The 21,606-nt window shown below is 41.4% G+C and overlaps 1 protein-coding gene across 1 annotated transcript; it reads left to right on the plus strand.

The window, feature by feature from the left end:
• Positions 1 to 244: 244 nt before the first annotated feature.
• Positions 245 to 16,437, plus strand: NFYB (nuclear transcription factor Y subunit beta). The gene is made up of 7 exons (XM_064732367.1): positions 245 to 401; positions 8,497 to 8,590; positions 9,070 to 9,200; positions 10,917 to 11,114; positions 12,730 to 12,811; positions 15,019 to 15,098; positions 15,320 to 16,437. Exons 2-7 carry the CDS (start codon positions 8,497 to 8,499, stop codon positions 15,350 to 15,352), a joined length of 618 nt encoding a protein of 205 aa, XP_064588437.1. The 5' UTR covers positions 245 to 401; the 3' UTR covers positions 15,353 to 16,437.
• The last annotated feature ends 5,169 nt before the right edge of the window (positions 16,438 to 21,606 follow it).

Below are 21,606 nucleotides of genomic sequence, written 5' to 3' on the forward strand. Positions count from 1 at the left end.
CAACCTGACCCATTTGTGATTCTGTGAGACCGACGCCGCAGGACGAGCTGCCCCTGCTCAGAGGCCTCTCTATACAATCGCCAGGAGCAGGACCGAGCCCTGTGGCAGGGACAGCCCTCGGTGGCAGCCACGGCCGCCGCTGCGCCCTAGCCCCGCGCGGGGGGGGGCGGGATCAGCGCCCCCCGGGCCAGACGTTCCATAAAGGAGACGGGCAGGGTCGGTCCGGCGGGAGGGGGCGCGCTGAGGGAAGAGCCGACACGAGTGGCGGGGAGGCGGCGCGGAGGGAGGGCAGCCCGGCTGCGGGAAGCGAGGCTCCGCGCTGGGACTGGTTCCTTCGCAGCCATTTTCCGTCCAACCAAACAGCCGATTTGCGGAGGGAGCCAACCAGGGCCGCACTGGAGGTTTGTGCCTGGCTCCGGCCAATGATTGGTAACCGGTTGCACTGCAGGCTCGAATGAAATGTCCGTCTCCCTCCCCGGGCCCCGGCGCTGCCGCCACGCCGCCGCCGCGGGCACCAGGAAGTGCGGGGCTGCCGCCCCGGCCGCGCGTCGCTTTATGCGGCCGGGGAGCCGAGCGGGGTGGGCGGCCGGGGAGGGGAGCGGAACGGGCGGGCAAGCAGGGAGGGGGGGGGCGGCTGCCCCCGCCGCTGTCCCGCTCTTTCCGCGGGGCCCTTCCCGCTACGGCTCCATTTTGCGGCCTAGGGCAGGGGTGGAGGCAGCAGGCGGAGCTGCCCCGCGGCCGGCCGACACCCCTCACCGCTGGCTGAGAAGCGGCGGGTACTCGCGGGCGTGCGGCCTCCCGCCACCTCTCCGTCTCCGCGCCAGCCGCGCTCGCTGCGCCCCGGGGCCGCGGCTTTGTGGCGACCGCGCCGGGCGGAGCGGGCTCGGCGCTCTTTTGTGTCTCCCACCGAACTCCCTCCCCTCGCCACGGGAGCGAAGGGCCGTGGCCCCCACCACGCCCACGGTCCCCAGCCGGGCCGTGAGCCGGGTAGCGGTGCCACAGCGGCCCGAGCTCTCCTCCCGGCACCCCCCGTGCCGTTGTCGGGACCGAAATTTCCTGAAGGGTTTGGCGGTATTTGCAGGGATGAGGAGCGTAGGGTGAGGCTTCAGGATGTGGTGCCGGTGACCGGCTGGCAATGCGGGCGGGAATGCGAGGCCTTGGTGGGCTGCACGGGGACCCAGCAGAGGCGCCCGACCGCCCCCGGGCAGGTGCGGGCAGCGCGGAAATCACAGCCAGCGTGATCAACAATAAAGTTGGTGATTAACTGAGGACTCGTCGTCTTGTGCCATTTGTAAACAAGGGGTCACGATAGACGAGTTACCTTTCGAACAGATGTGAGCTGGGTGCTAGGAAGGCTCAGAGGCTGTTGGTATAAGTAGGAAGGTGTCGTCGTCGTCCCCGTCCCTCCTCCCCCTCCCTCCTTGTGCCCCAGCACTAACTGCGTTTGCATCATTGAAGGGCATGAAATCAGGAAATGGGATCGAGCAGCTTGCAGTGGCGGAGAGGCAGCTGGGTGGCTGCCTGGGTGGCTGTCCTGTGACACACATGACAGATGGGAGAGAGACGGGACCCTGCCATTATCAATGTCTACATAACTTTTCGGTGTGTGGGAGGTGTTCTTGGGCAGACCTATGTGTGTTAGCCACCGTGCTACCTCCGGAAATTATGTAGTTGGTGATCATGAAGAGTACTGTCGACATATTAACCACAATCCTATAGACAATCATACTGGAAAACCACAAAAATTCATGTGTTCTAGTAATGTTTCTGCAGCTATGATATATATTCTGCAGTACAACTGCAGTAGAAAATCAGGTTTAGCTTTACCAATTTCTTTGAGGCTTAACAAAAAAGATTTGTTCTGAAAAGAGCTGTGAGGTAAAAGCTGTCTAGTGTGATTAGGTTGCTTGTGGGATGGCAAAATTAATGATAACAATGATCTGGACATTTTTAGGCAATGAGGAGCACAGAAATCTGTATTTTAGCCCATTCATCGACTCTATTACATGTAATAACTTTTCATTGGCATCTTGGTGGATGGCAGTTACTGTCAATGAAAGAAAAAAAATCAACTTTCTCAAAAACAGCTCTGGCAAAATAGTTGGAAAAAGGAAAATGGCAGGTGCCACTTTGGGCAGTATTCAGTGTCTGGCTTTAATTGGCTTGCAGGAATGGAGAAATTGTATCTATATATAATCATTAACATATTGTTCCTAAACAATAAGCTAGTGGTTGCTTTCTTTTTTTCTTTGATGATGTGGCCTGTGGCATGACAGTTGCAATGTAAAGGCAAGATCCATCTTCAGTTCTCTAGGACACCCAAGATGGCTCAATCTGAACCTTTCTGAGGCCTGTGTGAGTTGCTTTTGCACTATGCATTGAGCAGGTGGTTATACATGGTCTTGGCTGCTGGGATTTACAGCTATGGCATTATATTGGGAGAAGTTAGAAGCACTTCTGGATTTGACCGCCACAGAGTTCAAAGCTTAACTCTTATTTGTGGTAATAATTAGATGAAGGGAGGCAATGTTCAGAAATTGAATGAAATATAATGTTTAAGATAATGTCAAGATATGAAACATTAAACACTGAAACTTTGAAAGTCTGATACCTTGTTTTGCCAACATTTAAAAAAGGTTTGCAAGGTTCTTCCTTTAGTGCTTTCAAATATAACTCTAATGGTGCTCCACCTTTAAAATTCTGCTTAGAAAGAAACTTAGTACAGAGTTTTGCAGTAGTGTTTTGAAGAAACTTAGTATTTGAAAATTGATGTTTTAGTGGCAGGATGCTTGTAAAAAGAGCAAAACATTACTATATATATGCATACTAAACAATATGGGTAAATAACATTGGTAGAATAAAAGCAAGTGTCAGCAAATTCAGCAGTTTTGGCTGAAAATAGTCTGGTCTGAAGCTAGTTCGGTCTGGTCTGAACTAGTTTTGTAAAACTCTTACTTGCCCTGTTGCTTTAGAGGAAAAAAGCTGCTTGGCATACTTGAATTACTACCTCAACAAAGGAAAAATTACCTACTTAAAAACGTTATCAAACTTCTAAAAGGAAAAAGACAGGATTTATGGATTGCTGCTTTAATAAACAGATAATCTTAGTTTTTTACAAAAAATACTAGAAAAGTATCAAAAGTACTATTGAAAGGTAATACGGGGATTTCAGTGAGGTTGCTGAAGGAAGGAGGTGCTGGTGCAGTGTGTTCAGCACTGCTTTCCTTTTCCAGCTTCTGCAAATGTAATTAAACTGCCTCCATTCCTCTGCTCATCTTATTTTCTCCCCCAGCTTCTCTCTTCTACTGCCAAAAAAGAGAAAGTGTGGAAACTGGATTTCTCCTGCTTGCTCTGTATCACTGACCCTCTTGATGTGAAAATGCATGAGGTTTTAGTCCAGCCATATATATTGCAGCTAACAGTGCTTGTGGATATTAGCCAGTCTTGGAAGGAGTCATCGGCTGCTCTAGGAGAGCTGGATCCACGTGAAGGGGGCCTGTAGTCAGTGGCACTGGGGCTTTTAAGATAAGATATAAAGTTGATAGACTGTTACATGGACTGGGAAGGTGTAAAGGTGGCAATGCTCTCTTTGGATTTCATAAGAGAAAGTTTCCTCCCCACGGGCCAGGGGAAGGATTCTGATATAGCCCAGATGCTAATGAGCCTTGGTGACGCTGTAGTCCTCTCAGCATCAATCTGCTTTTCTCAGTGTTACTATGCTGTGGGGGGAAACACTGAATGTAAGGGATTAGAGAAGTCTGAGATGGAGAGAGAGTGCAGCATCTGGTTTTGTTGTATGTGTGAAGGCATTTGGCATTATATTTTTATGTGTCTGCTGAAACAATGTCCAGTGAATGCATTCACCAGTTGGTATTTCTTAAATACCTGAAGGTGGGAATTCAGTGGGAAATTAGGATCCCCAGAAGTCACTGAAAAATAAAAGGAAATTAAAGGTGCGTTTTTAATGGAAAAGTCTTTCTGCTTAACAGGCAAGGGTGCAGAAAGCTCGAATAAAACTTGGTGTCTCTGCTGTTATGTACTGATTCACAGCTTTACATCTCTTGTGATAAAGTGTGGCAAAATGAATGATGTGGTTACTACCTACAGCTTTAGTTATTGTTCCTGTCCTGCTTCTTTGGCCGACATGACTGCATGGAATGTGTACCAAGTGCTTCAGTTCATTGCATATAGTTTTTCCCTCCCCTCTCATGGGGTAGCAATTTTGGGAGACAGGGTGGATAAATACCACATGAAATACTTAAATCACAAGAGGCCTTTGGTTTCCCTTCAGGAGGGCAGTTTGTAAGTCATTGCCATATAACTTCCTTGTTATGAAAACAAAAATCATGTTTCTTCAAATTTCTTTTTTCTTCTTTGTTTTTCCTTTTATACTGATCTAGGTTTTAGTCCCTTCTTCTCAGTGCTAGCAGGCTTGGGCTTGTATTCTTTAGTTATAATTTAGCTGAGCCACTGGTATTGACTGCAGTCTTAAGGGAGCTTATAAGATTAAACAGGATGCAAGATTTACTTTGAGATACTGATGTTTTATTAGTTTAGTACAGACATATTATAGAAACAGTCTGAGTTGTGAGCAGCTGACAGGAGCAAATTTTTTTTAAGCATCCTCAAGAATATGTATACCAAATATCAGTGTAAACCTGTGTGTTCATTCATGTGCATCTTATCACTGAACCTTCTTTGATGCTCTTGAAATGTGTCTCTTATAACATATTTCTTTGGTTAATTTCCATGCATCTAGGGATATACAAACTATGTATATCCCTAGTAATATTCTTTTATTATTAGAGAGCGAAAAAACAAACAGAAAACCACTAACAGAAAGCATTGTGCTGCTGCTCTATATTCAGATTTTAATTGTGCTGTGTAGTGCTGAATTTTTATGTCTTGTACTTGTTTACTCTCCCTGGTTGTTGATAAAATCAGATAGTGGCATGGTCATTTTAGAGACTGACATGTCACTTCTGATGTGCTTAGCTCTCATTCTTTATTCAGTCCATGTGTATCCATGGAGGAGCTTCATTGTCTTCCTAGCACAGGAAGCTGAGGATAATGTACAACCTGTAGTAATTGCTTCCTGCAGTTATGCGCTGCACTTGCTGCTGGAGGACTGAGGTGTTGGAAGCCCTCCCTCGTGCAATTTGGCAGCCACACAGAGTTAGGAGATGCTCTTGTATTAAAAAGCACTGCAATGTTTGCAGGCTGAAACTGCCATGCAAATGTGATGTATAATCTGCAAATGGCTACTTCTCCTTAAAGCAAGTTGTAACAATTTGGCAATCTAAAGCAAAATCTGAGAGGAAAGTTCTTTCCCACCTGAACCTTTTAGGATTAAATCTTCCTGGATTTTGCCTGTTCTAGCATCTACTTCCATCTGAAGTAGCAGATCTTCCTACTAAATGGGCCAATATAGGAACTGTTGGCCTTTTTAGTCTCCTAGTGACTGCAGTTAGTGTAGGCGAGGTGTTGTTTCTATGCTATATTGCACTGCTGCCTTTTCCAGAGCAACTTCACGGACACAGAATTTAGTTTGTGTCATAGTTTTGGAAGTGTTTTATTGGTTGTTTGGGGTTTTTGTTTGTTTAAAGGAGGGGGATTAATTAGCAACAGTGTAGTGGAAGAATGAAGAAAATGTTTTCTCATTTTCTGAACATTGTTGTATGTGTTACAGAACTTGTGCTGAGCTTGACAGTCAGATAATGTGGGGATTAACTAGAGTTTTGAACACCTGAAATTAAAACTGTAATGTGTGAGCATATAACTGTTTGTTATGAGATGGCTGGGATAGCCGTGGCCATGTTTTCCTGCCAGGTCGTGTTTGTCATCCATCAGGCTCAAAGAAATACTAGTAGGGTGACTTGGATGGCACATTAATTACAGCTGCTATATTCAGATGCCTGGATCTAGATTTGAATTGAATGACAACTCTGGCTGAAATTCTTCCATCAACTTACTTGGATTGAAGTAGTGTGCTGAGATCCCCTCCTTCCCTCACGGTGCGGTCAGCTGGAGAAGGCATGTGGGGCAGCTGGGCCAGCTCTGTCTGTGGTGGCCTTCAAGACGTGGCTGGAGAAAACCTTGAGTGCTCTGCTCTGAGCTCGGAGCTGACCCTGCTTTTAGCAGGGGCTGGAGTAGAGACCTCCCACAGCCACTTCCAACATGAATTATCCTGTGGGCCTGGATCATGACCTGGTTATGCTGAGCATTACGCAGAAGGGTGTTAGTGCTGTCCCTAATCTCCTGTCCCAAAGTTGTCCTGGCAACTAAAAATCTTTCTTCAAGTAATACCAACAGAAGTAATTTCAGTTGATGTTAAGCTGTCAATACCTGTTTTCTTTATCTGAGTCAGATCTGTCTTTTTCTGTTGCAAGCCTTTTCCTGTCAATTTTGCTAATCACTATTTTAGATTCATAGTGCTGATAAATGTCCACGCAAATGCCCAATAATGGTGAAATAATACATCCTGTAAGTAGATCTGGAAATATGCGCACAGAAAAAAATAGAAGCAAAGGTATTACCTTGAGGATGCATTAGTTTAATATGACCAAAATGTCTGTAGATGCAGCACAGGTTTGAAAGAGATTCAAGCAGGAATTGTCTTTTGAAAGCAAGCTGGGCTAATGAAAGTAAGGTGATTTCTTAGTGTTGCTGAGTCTTGGCAATAAAGATTCAGATGGAGTAGCCTGCAGGAGAGGTGAGCAGAAATCAGTTAGTTATCACATCATGGCAGAAATTTGAAGAATATTGCAACCCTGAAGGAAGGAAATAATTTAGAAGAAATGTTTCACAGAAGATTGAAAAAAGAGAGGGAAAGAAAGATCAAGGTATTAAAAATACCTTGTATTGGGGCTGGTAAAGATTGAGATCCTAAATTAAATTCCATCAGGGATCAGAGAGCCAAAACTGAGAAGACTACCAGAAAACTCTAACATAATTTTGGAGGTAGCTTTTGGGATTTGCCAGACTGCAATTTTAATTCTTTCAGAGTGCAGAAGGGAGAGGGAGGCACAATTCTCTTAATGATGTGTGATGTCAGTTTTAGTGATCATGACATGGCAGGATTGTGATAAAAAAAGCAAACTGCAGACCCCTTGGGAGATTGAAAAGCAAAGTTAAATCTCCCAGCAAAGAATCTGCAAAATGTGGATAAAGTGAATTTATGTTAAGAATGGCACATGGAAGGTTGATGCCTAAAATACTGCCCTTCCTTTGGGTAGAGCTACTGTGTAAGAAGTGAAGCTGGTTTGCAAAAGCCCAGCAAAAGGGACCTGAAATTCTTTATAGAAGTGTGTGTAATATTCTGTTCAGTGAAGAAGAGCTGGAATAGTCTTTTTCTCTTGAACAGCTCCTAAGGCTCTGTCCAGCTATTGTTGGAATGTGAGCAGCGCTCGCGTTATTTGTGCATCTCTGGCACAAATGTAACACTGGACATTGCTGGAAGGTTTCAAAGTGAAACTCAGCCCTGTGGCCACAAGCAAAGTGCAGATTAGCGAGAGGTTAAATGCTCATATTTCTGGGTAGATGTAAAAAAAATCACAACATTGCTTCTCCCTCTCTCCCTCCCTTCTCTCCCTCTCTCCCTCCCTTCTCTCCCTCTTCGTGGATATGCAAAAAAGTAAGCTCTGTGGTCTCACTGACAGCAACCACAAGATCCTTCAAAGACACCAAGGTACCTACACAGTGGATGTGGGGTCAATGAGTGAAGTCAGCTGGGCTCTGCCTCTCCAGGGCCCATGTGTGTAGCTTGTCAGTAAGAAGGAGGGAAGCACAGGCTCTTTTGGCTTCCCTTTTTCTCCTGGCTTTTAAGTTACCTATTAAACTGTGACCGCCCCCATCTCCAAACCCTCGTGAAGAAGTCTTCTTTTTGGCCACCACATCAGAACCTTGAGAGAAGAGCACCAAAGGATGCCCAGAGACTGAGGCAGGGCAGGACCAGGGAATGCTAAAATGTGACTCAGAAGGCACATAGGAGTAGCTGGTGTCTCAGGGAGGATGAGAATGCAGAGCTGGTCCCACGGTCTGGCTAGAAGTTTATCAGTGGGCTTGACAAACCAACACGAAGAGTAAAGGTGAGTGAGTGAGTGAGTGAGTGAGTGAGTGAGTGAGTGAAGGATGCATTCTGTGTAGGAACTAATAGGTAAAGCATTCAGTGAACAGGGGGCTGGTGTAGGTTTTGAGGGTTGTTCAAGACACCTTGCACATTCTGGTCAGACTTTCACAGGAGCTATGTGTTACATAAACCAAATGATTCTGTCATGGCCTGTGCCTCTGGCCGAGTTTGTTGAAAAGCCTCACAAAACAGTTGAACTATTTCCATTGTCAGTACAACTCATTAATGACAGTGGGGGTGCTGTTCTCCAATAGCAAAATATTTATGCTTTGTATAAAGTGATCTCCTGGTTTGTGCTGGGTTTGAGTAATAGCTGTACTTAATGATGTAACAATCGCACCTGAAAGGTTTCCTCCTTCTGATTGTAGATGGATGGTGACAGCTCCACAACAGATGCTTCTCAGTTAGGAATTGCTGGAGATTACATTGGTGGCAGTCACTATGTCATACAGCCTCAGGATGGTAAGAAGTGAGAGAGCAAATGCTACTATTTCTCTGCATATATGTGTATACATAATTTTTCTTCCAGTTCTTATATCATTCTCTGCTATCTTCTCTCAGGCTAAGAATTTGCCATTGTTTTTGTAATGCCTCACTGTATAAAGCATTTTCTACAGTTTGAAGGGGGGAGTTGGATTTTATGTTGGTACAGAGACCTTAGGGGGATGACAAAAAAATTTATGTTATAGGAAGCAGTTTGTATTTTGGCATGGCATTAATAATGGTTGTTGATCAGAGCCATGTACACTTCAGTGCATAATGTGATTAAATGCTATCTTTATAAAGGTACCCTGATGTTGCATCTATTTTTAAAATTATTTCTATGATGGTAACACATTGTGTTTTCAAAGGTCTTCATCCTTCAGTGTAAGATTTTAAACTGAATTATTGCCTGTTGTCTATCAAATATAATTTCTGTTAACTTTTCTTCATTTCATTAGACACAGAAGACAGCATGAATGATCATGAAGATACAAACGGTTCAAAAGAGAGTTTCAGAGAACAAGATATATATCTTCCAATTGCAAATGTGGCAAGGATAATGAAAAATGCCATACCCCAAACAGGAAAGGTAATACTGTTGTCTGGTAAAGAAAGTGTGTTAATGAGTTTTATTCCTTCCTCTCCATGAACTTGAGCTGATTAGAACAACATATTTTTCCAAATGATGCTGGTTTATTGAAGAAAAGCATTATAAAAGGAAAGGGGAAAAAGCCCCAGGAGCAGGAGGTGATTGAGTTTAAGCCAATCACTAAGAATATTTTCTATGCAATTCTCTAGAGAGATTTAGTCTGCTTTCATTGATGTGCACAAAATTTGGAATAAGTGAAAATTTTTGTCTGAAATAGAAATTCAGTGCTCATCCTGAAGGGAAGAGAATGGTTAGCCTTCCATCGCCCAAATATTTGCATACCCAAATGCCAAAGTGACATAAGAAGTCTGCTTTATATCATGGAACAGATAAGGCTAGATATTGAGAGCCTTGTTTATTTCTTACTTCTAAGAATAGACTTTTTAATCCATTCTGCTGAGCTGGTGATTGTATAAGTACTTCATCATTCTACTGGTTTATCTTAAATCTTTGCAGGGCTCCTATGATTTGCTCTTTCTCTGTTGTATTCCAGTACAATTCCAGCCACAGTAACATTTCCTCCAGCTAAAACTGATCTCTTTGGAGATCACTCTAAATAGAAGCAAGACATCATTTACTCGCCTCTGCTTGTATTTTCATAGTGTTCAGGGCTTTCTGGAGATCTGAATGTTACGTTTATAACTTTGCTGTGAAAAACTGTACCCTAGTTCATATTGTCATAAATTTTTAGTGATCAAAATTAGATTTTTCTTTAGAATTTAGCATAGGGGATGTGGAGCTATCGTGAAAAATAAGGATGGTTTTTTGTAAAAAACTGCAAGAGAAGCTGCTGACTGATGACTTCTTCTGAAAATCTCACCCTACATGTCTGAAAATATCAGAGGAGCTAGTGAAGACTCTGCACACAGTTACTGCTTCAATTTTTTAGATTCTTTTCATATGAAGAATAAGCATCTTAATTATTATAATCTTCTTACTGATTCTTGTCAGCTTCCCAAGTAATCATGAGTAATACTTTCTGTAATTTTAAGTCAGGTAAATTACTTTTGTCCAGCTGAAAACTGTAATCAAATTTACTTACTTCATTCTTGCCAGGGGCATATGTTGCTTCATTAGAGTTCTCATTTGGTAAATTTATACCAGAGCATATATGCATATATATATATATATGTATATATGTATGTATGTATATTTATTTGGTAATTTTATAATAAAGCATTAGAAAGGCTTTCTGCTAGATGTATATTCTAGTGCTTGAATCTAGGCAGGATAAAAATATTTGTCAGTGCTGAATTGGTGGGAATGTGATGAACTGAGGTTGGAGCTACCAGGTCTCTTAAAAAGAAGAGGAAGTGGGCTGTGACATTGTGATGAACAGGTTTGAGGAGACATAGGTAAGCAAAGCAAGAAGTATCTGGGTGTAAGAGCTTGTATAGAACTTAGGACTTCAGGAGATCCTGGCAGTTGGCTGTGCTGCTTGAAATAGGAAAACATGAGTAAAATCACATCACAGCTGGTCTTATGTAGAGGAGTGAGGACATCCAGTGGTTTGCTGTGCAGGTGTTGCCTAAATGGGTATTATCATTGGGTTTTGGAATGTTTCCTCTATTATGTACTCCTTGGGGGGGTTAGTGGTGAGTTTTTTAAAGTCTTATGTATTTATTAATGATTTTATGATACTTTTTTCCTTACTAGATTGCTAAGGATGCAAAGGAATGTGTACAAGAGTGTGTAAGTGAATTCATCAGCTTTATAACATCAGAAGCAAGTGAGAGGTGTCACCAAGAGAAAAGAAAGACCATCAATGGAGAGGATATTCTCTTTGCCATGTCTACCTTGGGGTTTGATAGCTATGTTGAACCTTTGAAGTTATACCTCCAAAAATTCAGAGAGGTTGGTATATATGGGTATTTGCTCATTTATTTAACCTGGTTGCATTTATCCTTAGCTCTCTGTTGTTGTAACTATATAATGGCTAACTTGCACAGTATCTCACAGCTCTTGATTAGGGAGTAATGTTATGTTTGAAAGCATTCCAGAGGATTCTTGACTCCCAGAGGATGTCAAGAGAAAAAGGAGGAAGTAAACATTTTGATTAGACTTGCTGATTCAGAGTAATTAAAGCTTTCAACTGAATAAATTCTCTAATATATTGGTGGTCATAAATTGCTCTGCTCTTTGAAGTGCCTATTAAGAATGTTTAATTTGATCTTTGGGTTCAGTCAGTATGTACTGACTGCATCCTCTGAGGAACTGGCCTAATGCCTATTGTTTGTCTGGACTTCAGGTCTGCAAAAGAAAAAAGCTGTTTTTCTCATGTTGGAATAATGATTCACATGGAAAACTATCTGTTTCAATGGGTTTTTTTAAATTACTATTTTAGCCTGTCTCTCAGTTTGCTTTTGATACATAGTACATGCTAGATATGTGATCCAAACAGTTAATTTAATTTATCCCTTCTGTAGCAGAAAGTGACTTTATTCCTTTCAGCAGTTTAGACCTTTTCAAAAAAGGAAGTTGCTTCTGCTTGAGATTTTTTTTTCTGGTCTGCCTCCTCCTGTCTAAATTGCCAGAATAGTAGATAAGGATGCTCTTCTGAGTTTCTTTGTTTTGTAAACCTTTTTTAGTTCAGACTTGCTAACCGTATTTGTTTTGCTGACAACACTTGAAGCTTCCCCTTCCCAGAAGGTCATTGGCTGAATAACTGAGTAACAGGAGGTGTAAAGTTGGAGTAGTGCTGTGTGCCTTTTCCAGTTCTGTGTGGCAGTTGCACATCCTGTGATAGGGCTGTATGTGCTTTTAAAAAGGCAAGTATTCCCTAACTAGTTCCAGTTCTTACCGAATAAGTCTGAAGTGGGTCTGTGATACTTTCATTCTTAATTGATCAGTTTTGCAGATTATAGATACTGTGGTAGCACAGTAATTGGATTGGATTTTAATTGCATGGATAGGTTAAACAGCTTTGCTCATCAGTTTTAAATCTCCTTTCCAGCAAGGGTGCCTTCAGGGTGAAATACTTCAGTTTTGTAATTGAGTATTTTGTCTGAAGCAAGCAGTTGCAGAGAATCATTTTTTATGCCCACATTATTTTTCTAGACATTCTTATGTAATAGCATAGAGCATCAAAAACTGCATGCAGATGACTTGGGGCCTTGGCTTTCTATGCAAATGTTGCACATTCTTGATAGGTGAGACTCTGTGATTTCTTGTAAATTCTCCTTCTGGATTACCACAGATTTTGAACTTTCTGCAGAAGGTGAAAAGCCTTTCTTAGAACCACACAGTCCTAGTTTGACAAGTTTTTCTTTCAGGAGTATGGTTAAGATGAAAAACACTTATGTAATATGCACATTCTCAAATCCCACAGAGTTTTACAGTTCTTGGGATTTCAAGCTCCAGCTGTTGCACTGTAACTCTTCTGCAAGTTTCAAACCTTGGCTAGAGTTCCTGGGGCTTTGAAAAAAATCTCAAGCTTTTTTTCTGCTTTTTTTGTGCTCTCTCTTCTTAGGCAATGAAAGGAGAAAAGGGAATTGGGGGAACAGTTACAACTGCAGATGGTCTAAGTGAGGAGCTCACAGAAGAAGCATTTAGTGAGTAGTGCTTTTTAATTTATTATGTTCTTACTACAGCTGTTGTAAATACAGCACTTCTGGCAGCATTCTTACTTGAGGAATATATCCTGCGCTAGTAATAGCTCATGTCAATTGTGAAAAATTTATAAATGCATATATTAGTCCTTGTGTACACTTAAACACAGGTTGTAATGAAAGGTGCAAACCTTTTTTTTCCTTTTCCCCCAGTAGCTACATATTTAGGCCCCATCCATTCTACTTGCAAGACTCTTGGGGGAAAAAAGTTAAACTGACTTGAGGAGCTCATCTTTGAGAAGTGAGGCAGAGAAGAAAATCATCTTTGTCTAATTCTAAAGACCTTAATATTTCTTACATTCAAAAGAATGCACAGATTGGCAGCTAGAAGGTGTAGGGTGTAGCATTCAGTGTAGTTTTCTTCCTTTTACTGTGGATTAAAACCTGACAGTTTTTTGGGATTTACACTGATTTTGTTGGTGCTGATTCTTGCATGTAGTCTCCACCTTGGCTTTTAAATGTTATGGGCTGGTAGTGTTGAACCTGATAGAAGACAAATTAGAAAGCACAGCTCTAGTCCTATCTATTGACAAGCTTTAAGTTTTTAAGTATGTGATAAAATCACTGGTAAACCACCAAACAAGCAAAAATTCAAAGCCTGAGGGCTAAAATGACCTATTCAGGATTGGAAATACACTTTGCTCTCAGTTTGACTTTGGCTGCATAAAACAGTGCAGTCTTGTTGGGTCTCTTCTAGCCTGGAAGAGGAGCTTACAAAACTGGCTGGAAATTAGGAATCTGAATCTAAATTGCAAGCGTCCCTTCTAATATTTAGATTCAGATTCTTAAAAACTTTAGGTTGCTGTGACTTGAAAAGAGCAACTTTAGAAATGTCCTGGCAGGATTAAGGATGCAAAGGAGCTGTTGCAGTATTAAAAGAAAGTTTAAAAAAAAATTATGTTAAATAACTGATCATGTCAAGTGCTGCAGGTTTTTCCCTTCTCAGGGGCAGCTCTGTCTGGAATGAATGATGGTGTCACTGCAGCAGTAGTAGTAATAGCTGTGCTTCTGTGGCATAACCCTCAGCTCTTTGTGGTGGCCTCATGCCGGGGCTGGGTCAGGGTCTCTCCATTAAGCTGTGTTGGATGTGGAATGTGCACATTGAAGGGCAGTAAATTTTGGACCTGCCAGAGCCACTCTCACTAATCTTCATGCATCTCTCAGCCTGCAACTGAAGCAATTGAAATTTTGTTCAATGAAGGAGGAAGGAAAAAAAATAAAAACAACCAACCAACGAACGAACCAAAAATCTAATTACAAAACCCTCAAACATCATCTTTCAAATGAAAAGTGTTAGGATTATGCTGTGCTTTCAGAATTTTTTATTGGTTATACATCTTGTTTATATTTAATAACTACATGAACAGAACCTCATTATTATTATTATTAACCTACAGTATAAATCATTGTGCTGCTTTGCTTTCAAAAAGCAGTTGTAAGGCACCTACTCTGAGTGTGAGAGCTTAATATGCATGTTTGTGAAGGTCTGCCTTGGGGCATCACTCCCTGTGTTTTCTCTTGGTATCTCAGAAGTATTTTACTCCTTTTGTTGGCCTCCTCTTTTCTCTGTGAAATCAGAGCTCTTCTGTGTGCCCTAAAGGACATGCTGAAGTTGACCACTACAATGTCAGGCTCTGGCAGTGCCTTTTGTTTTTTGTCATTGCCTGTTCCTGTTCCTCTCTTCTGCCTTCCATGGAGCTCCTGTATTATGGAGTCCCTGATGGATCCCAATTTATAAAGCAGCACAATGATTTAATTGAGTTCCTCCCACATGGCTATGCTCAAGTGCTAAACAAAGCCAACTGAATTCTTCAGGCTTGTTGGGATACTGAGCACTGGAGATGGCCTTTTCAGTGGTCAGGGTGGTGAGCTCTGCTCCATTTGCCTGTGTGCAGGTTTGGACATTCTGCTTACTCTCAGAACAAAATCAAGTTGGATTTTATGTATTTCTTCTGAATGGGAATAAACTTGTTCACCTGTAGCACTTGGTAACAAGTGTGAATTTACCAGTGTAGGATGGTAACTCGGGAGATTAATGGCTCTGTAGTCCTGGAGTGGACCACAATTATTTAATGGTGACAGACACATCAAACAAGGCTCTGTATATCAAGCATTCCTGCCTAATGTTTTTAAAATGCTCTTTCTTTCAGCTAACCAGTTGCCAGCAGGCTTAATAACCACAGATGGCCAACAGCAGAATGTTATGGTCTACACAACATCATATCAACAGGTATGATCCTGTATCTTGTCCCCTACTCTCCCTTCTGCTGCTGAAATCCAAACACTCGTTCAGCTGCTCTGTTCTGAAAGATGAGAATTAATTTTATATAGTCCTTTGGTGGTGGCTGTCATGCCATTCTGACACTGAGAATTCATGGCTGCTTGCTGTGAACTGCTCTGCAGCTTCAGAAAATGTGCAGTGGAATGTAAGCTTGAATTTTCTTTCTCTAGATCTCTGGTGTTCAACAAATTCAGTTCTCATGATTTTGAAGAAAATTTTCCATCTGGGAACATGAGACGGAAAACCTGTGCAACTCTAACGAAGAGGCAGTTTTAATGACTGGTGAAGAGATTTATCTCTTTGTATATTAAATAGCTGTAATGTAGCTACCAGAAGCTTGACTAATTGAGGTGAGAGTTCTGACTCAAATCTTTTTCATGATGATTTTAAAGAAATAATTGGATTTTAAAGGTATTAAAGTATTTTTGTTTTGTACAAGAGTTTGTTGCTCTGTATAACTCCTGTATGCATTGTATATTGCAATTTATTACTGTCAGAGATTTGTAGACAGTTTCTTATTTTCATATTGAATCATGTTACTTTTGTAATTCAGGTGAACAGCTGGGTTAATTCATGCTTACCCTTTGAATAAAATTGTAAGGGTAAAGTTCATTTTTGAATGCAAGTTGCCTTTATTATGAAGATTGAGTTAGTCTTGGTTATGTAACTTGTCTTGCATGACAACCTCAACTAACCAGACACGTCAGCTTATTTATTGAGATTTTGAAAGGGACTTTTTCCTCATGAAACTAGCAGCTCAAAAGCATTGCTACAATTGTTTTTTCTAATGTAATTTCTGAATTAAAGGTTAATCAAAACCAATGAATGCTCTACTACATTTAGAGGTTTAGAGCTTATCAACAGTGTTAATGAAAGCAATGCAGGTTTTCTTTTTTTAAATTTTTTTCAGTTGCATTAATTCTCGTTCGACTTACTTTGATACTTTTAAGGTAGTCTTTCTGCTATTGAAATAACTCCTCCTTTTTATGTATGGCTTGTAGAATCCCAGACTTTGAAATCCAAGGGTAGGGGGGATTTTGTAGTCCTTGTGGTAAAAGATCTCATTTTAATTTTTTACTGAAATGTTTTAACATTTCTTGTGAGCCTGTGGAAACTCAAAAGTGGTAGTGACTTTCTATGTCTGGGCTGCATGTTGTGTGGATGTGTATGGGCATGAGTGGCTGACACCTGATTAAGTGATACAAATCTGAAATGGAAGACAGACTTCAGGTTTGCTGTCTCTTTCTTGGTTTTGCAATAAACTCTATCTAGGTAATGTAGTTCTGTATATTAAGTGAGCTGTTCTTGGTAACATTGCTGTTTCTTTAATAATTGGATGGGTAATTTTGTTGCCATGTCTTAGCCTATTAGGGTAGGGATGAGGGTTTTAGTAATAGCTTACTCAGACTGGATTTTGGGACCTTCCATATTTTTACTGTTTCCAGTGGACTGAAATGTAATATATTTATTATCCTTCTAATAAGGATAATAAATATATTATCCTTATTAGAAGGATAATAAATATATCCTTAAATTAATAACAGGTATGTTATTAATTTAAGCAAACCACACCTTGAAACTCTTGCCATATGATTTCTTGCTGGTTTTGTCTTTTCTTTAAAAAAAAAAAAAGAAATGTAATAGTTCAATATTGGGAAATTAGCATAACCTAAGATATCCCAGCTCTTTAGCTAAACAAAAACTTCATGTGCAGATTTGAGCAGTGTTTCCTACCAGTCAGCATCCTCCTGGCAGAGCCTCTGGAGACGATCCAGTGTATTCAGGGCAGTCTGCAGGATGTTCTGGGCTTTGTGGCTGCCTGTTGTTGTTCAGCAGCTATGAGCAAATGGAGTTTCTCATTAAATGTAAAACTGAATAACATGATCCCTGCAAGAGCCCCTTCTGTTTCTATTCCATTTATTTCAGGCCAGCATAGCCTGTTCTTGCCGTTTCCAGATTTGCAATGGAAAAAAGCTGTGATACCAAGTAAGGAGAAGCTAGGAAAGATTTGGCATTTTGATATATAGAAAGTGGGTTGAGGTGATCCCACACACTTGAAACAAGAAACATTTTTCAGGCTCCCTTCTCTGCTGTGAATTTAGGTTGACGTGTGTTAAGTTTGTAGTTTATACTCCATCATGTGAGCAATGAAGCTGATACCTAGTTTTTCCTTTTTGTTTCTTCTCCCTTTGAGGGCCAGGGACAAAACTGCATAACTTCTCATTGTCTTCCTGAAACCACAGCAGTAAAAGCAATAGTACAAAACTTTGTTCCATGTCTCTCTGAAATCTTTCTCCTGATAAAATTTTGCAGGATAGCCATGGTACACCAAATAAAAAAAAATGTGGTCTGAAGAAATACTTGCCTAATTTTATTAGCAGCAGCACAACCAGTGCATTCTTTATATTTGTTCAACAAATCTGTGTTCTCATTTTGCTCTGTTTGGGTGTTTAAAATTTACAAGTAGCTAAGACATGGACCAAGAATGACCATTCTTGCTACATCTCACCTGCTTCTACAACACTCCTGTCTTTAGTCCTCTGAATGTTTTTTTGAACTAAGATACCCCCAAACTGAGCTTGAGTTCGAGACAGCTGTGGCAGCGTATGTTAAGACTTGGAGAAAGGCTGCTTGAAAAGCAGTGATGTTTTTTTCCATCTTTTTCCAAGAGTAGTGACTTTTTAGGTGCCTTTTCACAAGACAAGCAAGTTTTACCACAGTAATTTTTTGAAAAATGCATTTTTGTGTAACTTGATCCTTCTGGTATTTCTTTATAGGGTGCTTTTGGTATCTTTAGAAGCACAAAAATGCTGTTTTCTCTAGTCCAAATGCAGTTGTGAGAAAAGCTGATTTCGATGATGTTCTTGTATATCCAATTTTCTCTTGCGTCTGTCTCTGCCCCGAGGTGCATGGGATGGTGGTTCTGCGGCAGCCTGCGCTTTCGAAGAATGAGTCTGGACTCTTCGCGTTTTCGGTCTTCAGGTTGTTTATTATTTCTTATCTACAAAATTTTCTTTTTGCCCAGCCGAGATCTGCTCAGCAAGGGAGCCACAGGCACTCTGACCGCCCCCGAGGTGGTGTCGTCTTTTTATACTACAAACCACGTATATCATAAATACTTCTAATTCTGAATACCCATCACCTATGTTAGACAGTGCACTTCTATTCTAAACCAATCCCCAAGTGCCAACATCACAGCAGAACATGGAGAACAAGAAGAAGAAAGAAGATGCCCTGATTCCTCCATCTTGTCCTCATAGCCCCATACAAAAAAATCCTAAAACCTACATTTTCACCCTGTGAACACCTTGTTTTTACACCATTCAAACCTGTGTGGCTTTCACATCCCCATGCCAAGCTGGCAATTCGTTGGAAGGACCAAAATCAAGCCACCAGGTGTTCTGGGCAGAATGCCAGGGTCTCCGAGCCCCCCGACGGGGTCCTCAGCAACTCTGGACATCGGGAGGAATGTGCTGAGTTCCCACAATTTTCATTACAGGCAAAATGGGAACTGAGGCTCTGCCTTTCCCAGTCTCATTGATGTACACATTCATGGTTAACGGTTTTATTTATTCCCTCCTTCTGATCTCTACTGAATGCTAAAACATGTGGCTGGATGGTGTACTAAGAACACAGATGGAGTTCTGGCATGAGGCGGTACGTCCTAAATACCTACTGCCCCATGTTTATATGCCTGTAGCTAAAAATCAGCCTGGATTATATGGGCTATTCTTTAAAGAGCTATCTTCCTTGAACTGCACTTTGGATCACTGTGAATGCTATGGGATGATTCCTCTTTCAGAATTTGAGGATGATGCTCATGAACATGTTGTAGGCATGAACAGGTGATTTCTCTCTAGCCTTTGGCAGGAGAGGAAGCATATGGGCAACTGCACACGCAGAAGAGATTGCTCAGTGCAAAGCAAGGGGCAGAGACAAGGGCTGGTGTTATCCCCAGCACCTTGCTGTCATGATAAGGGTTGGCAGCAGCTTTGCTTATAGCTATAATATTCCTCATTTTGCAGAGCTCTGAATGTGATTAATGGTCCAGGTAAATCACGGAGGCTCGCTGCCTCAGTTACATTTACAGCAGTAAGACAACTTTCCTTTAAGTCACTGTATTACCAAATGGTGCAGGGTTGATGTTTTTGGGGTTTGATTTGTACCAAATAGAAGAAAGGAAGTTTTTCACTGAAACTAGTAGTGAATTTTCTTGTGTTTGTAGGTGAAAAAACTTCCAAAGCTGGATGTAGATTTTAAGACAAGTAATGCTATAAGGAAACTATATATGCAGTCCTATAGAATGAAGTTTGATCTAATGATTCCTCTTATTTTTCCCCTGTTGCTGGTTTGGTGAAAAGAGCAGTTGTGGGAGGATGCCTTTTGGATGTGGTACACTCCAAGACATGGGCCTAGTTGAAAATATCAACCAATTTTTCCTCTTTGAAAATCAGATATGCTGTTGTGGCAAAATAATTCTCACTTTCACTCTTTCAGAAGCTGAAAAATACATTTAAGCAACCAAATGTTGATATATTTGTTTACCTATTGATTTGTGAAATTGGCATGGTAGTGGACTGCAATGACCTCTGACCCTCAGGATGTGAAAGTTGAATGGGAAGCTCCCTGGAATCTGCAAGTTCAGCTTGCAGTGACATTCAAGGCCACATGCTCTTGGGAGGGAGGGCACTTTGCTGCTATGCACAATAGTCTTCAAATTGGTGCCAGCTGCACTGAGTTTATTAAACCCAAGTTCCCAAGGATGGCTGTGGAGGCAGAGCCAGAGTGATGCAGTGCAGAGCAGGTCTGAAGGAGTCAGCTACCCTGCTTTATGAAATCTTCCAGGCAAATTTCTAGGCTCATTTCCTGGAATATTTTACTGCAGCATGCCAGGCTAGAAGGCCCATTTATCAGAGCAATGGCACCTGATTTGCTTATGTGTGAAAGAAAACTATTGAGGGTTTAAATCTGCTGGGCAGAGGAGCAGCCTTTGGGCTGCTAATTTAATGTGTGTGTGTGCCTGATAATTACCCTTACAGCAACATGAACAGCAAATAAAATTACCTCCAACAGCAGAACCAAGACTCAGTTTATGTGCAAGGGCTGTGTCACTCAAAATGCAACTGCAGCCAAAACATTTGCAACAGTATATACTATTTCTACTCTCTGTACCCTGGAGGAAGACAGTCCAGCACAGCAGAGCCCATGTCCCAACACTGTCAAGGGTAGCATGACACAGAAAAAGGACGCTGGGATGCACAAGTTTGTTTCTGCACTGTTCAACTCTTCCTTGGCCCCAGCCAGGAAATCCAAACCCACCAGACACCTGAGCTCCCTCTGCAGTGTAACATCCTGGGAAAAGCAACCTGGTGAACAGGCAGATGCCAGCAGCCAGCTGACAGGAAAAGCTAAGCACTGGGGGAGAAGGGGAAGGATCGGAAATCTCACCTCCAGCCAGCTGGAGTGCATTTCTGCTACAACGAAACAGGCTCCAGCACTGTGGGATGAGAATGTGGAGACTGGAGCCTGGGGAGGGCTGCAGCAGAGGACGAGTCTGCTCTCACTATCCAAAACCACAAGCAACAGCCACGTTTCACAGGCCAAGCAGCTGAAACTCATCCAAAATGTTTCTGGAGTAGATGCAGTGGGACCAAGTTCTGTACACACAAGAAGAAGAAATATTGACAAAACCTGGCCATTTTGTGTCATCTGGCTTGACAGCTCTCATGTTGCTTCAGATGGCTGAAATGTAAGTAGCTGAAACCTCAAGCTGTTTGATATTTCAGGTATTCTTTTTCAAGACAATAATTTCAAAGAGTTGCTCCCAAACTCCAAACAGTTTCCTTCTGGAGCAGACAGCATTTAAAGTCAACATATAAAGTCTCTTTCCTACTCAGGCAAAATACAATGAAGAAATGATTAGGAAACTGCTGCTAAAAAGAAGAGTTTGGGATGTTTGTTAATACTGCTCAAAGTTACAAGATAACTGCTTGTACCTAATAACTTTTTGTTAAAAGATAATTACCAGCACTGCATGCAAGACTGATGGTTACTCTAAAAGGCAGTTAAACATTTAAATGAGCGAATGGAAACAAAAAAAATAAGAGGATACAAATAACCAACATTTTGGACCTTGTAAAAGTTTTTGAACCTTCTAAAATGGCATATAGCCAGTGTGCCTCTTTTAAGAATTGCTTTGAAATAACTGTATATTGATAACTTCCATGTGTGGACAACAGTATTTTATAATTTCAACAGATACAGAAATAATTCTGAATGCTAGGACACAATGAAATGCTTCATCTCTTTTTCTCTTTGAAGATACCACATCCAAGCCTAAGTTTTCATTTTAAGGAGCTGTTGTACCAACTTAGCAATTACATCAGATATTAAAAGCAGATGCTTGTTAGAGGCAAGAATCCCCTCAAAAAAAAACAAACAACCACCAAAAACCAAA

Source organism: Zonotrichia leucophrys, chromosome 1A (assembly GCF_028769735.1).
Source record: "Zonotrichia leucophrys gambelii isolate GWCS_2022_RI chromosome 1A, RI_Zleu_2.0, whole genome shotgun sequence".
Classification (NCBI taxonomy): Eukaryota; Metazoa; Chordata; class Aves; order Passeriformes; family Passerellidae; genus Zonotrichia; species Zonotrichia leucophrys.

Coding starts and splice junctions, on each gene's coding strand:
- NFYB (XM_064732367.1), top strand. CDS start 8,497: ATGGATGGTGACAGCTCCACAACAGATGCTTCTCAGTTAGGAATTGCT. Junction 12,812..15,018: donor GCTCACAGAAGAAGCATTTA/GTGAGTAGTGCT, acceptor TCTTTCTTTCAG/CTAACCAGTTGCCAGCAGGC. Junction 15,099..15,319: donor ACACAACATCATATCAACAG/GTATGATCCTGT, acceptor TTCTTTCTCTAG/ATCTCTGGTGTTCAACAAAT.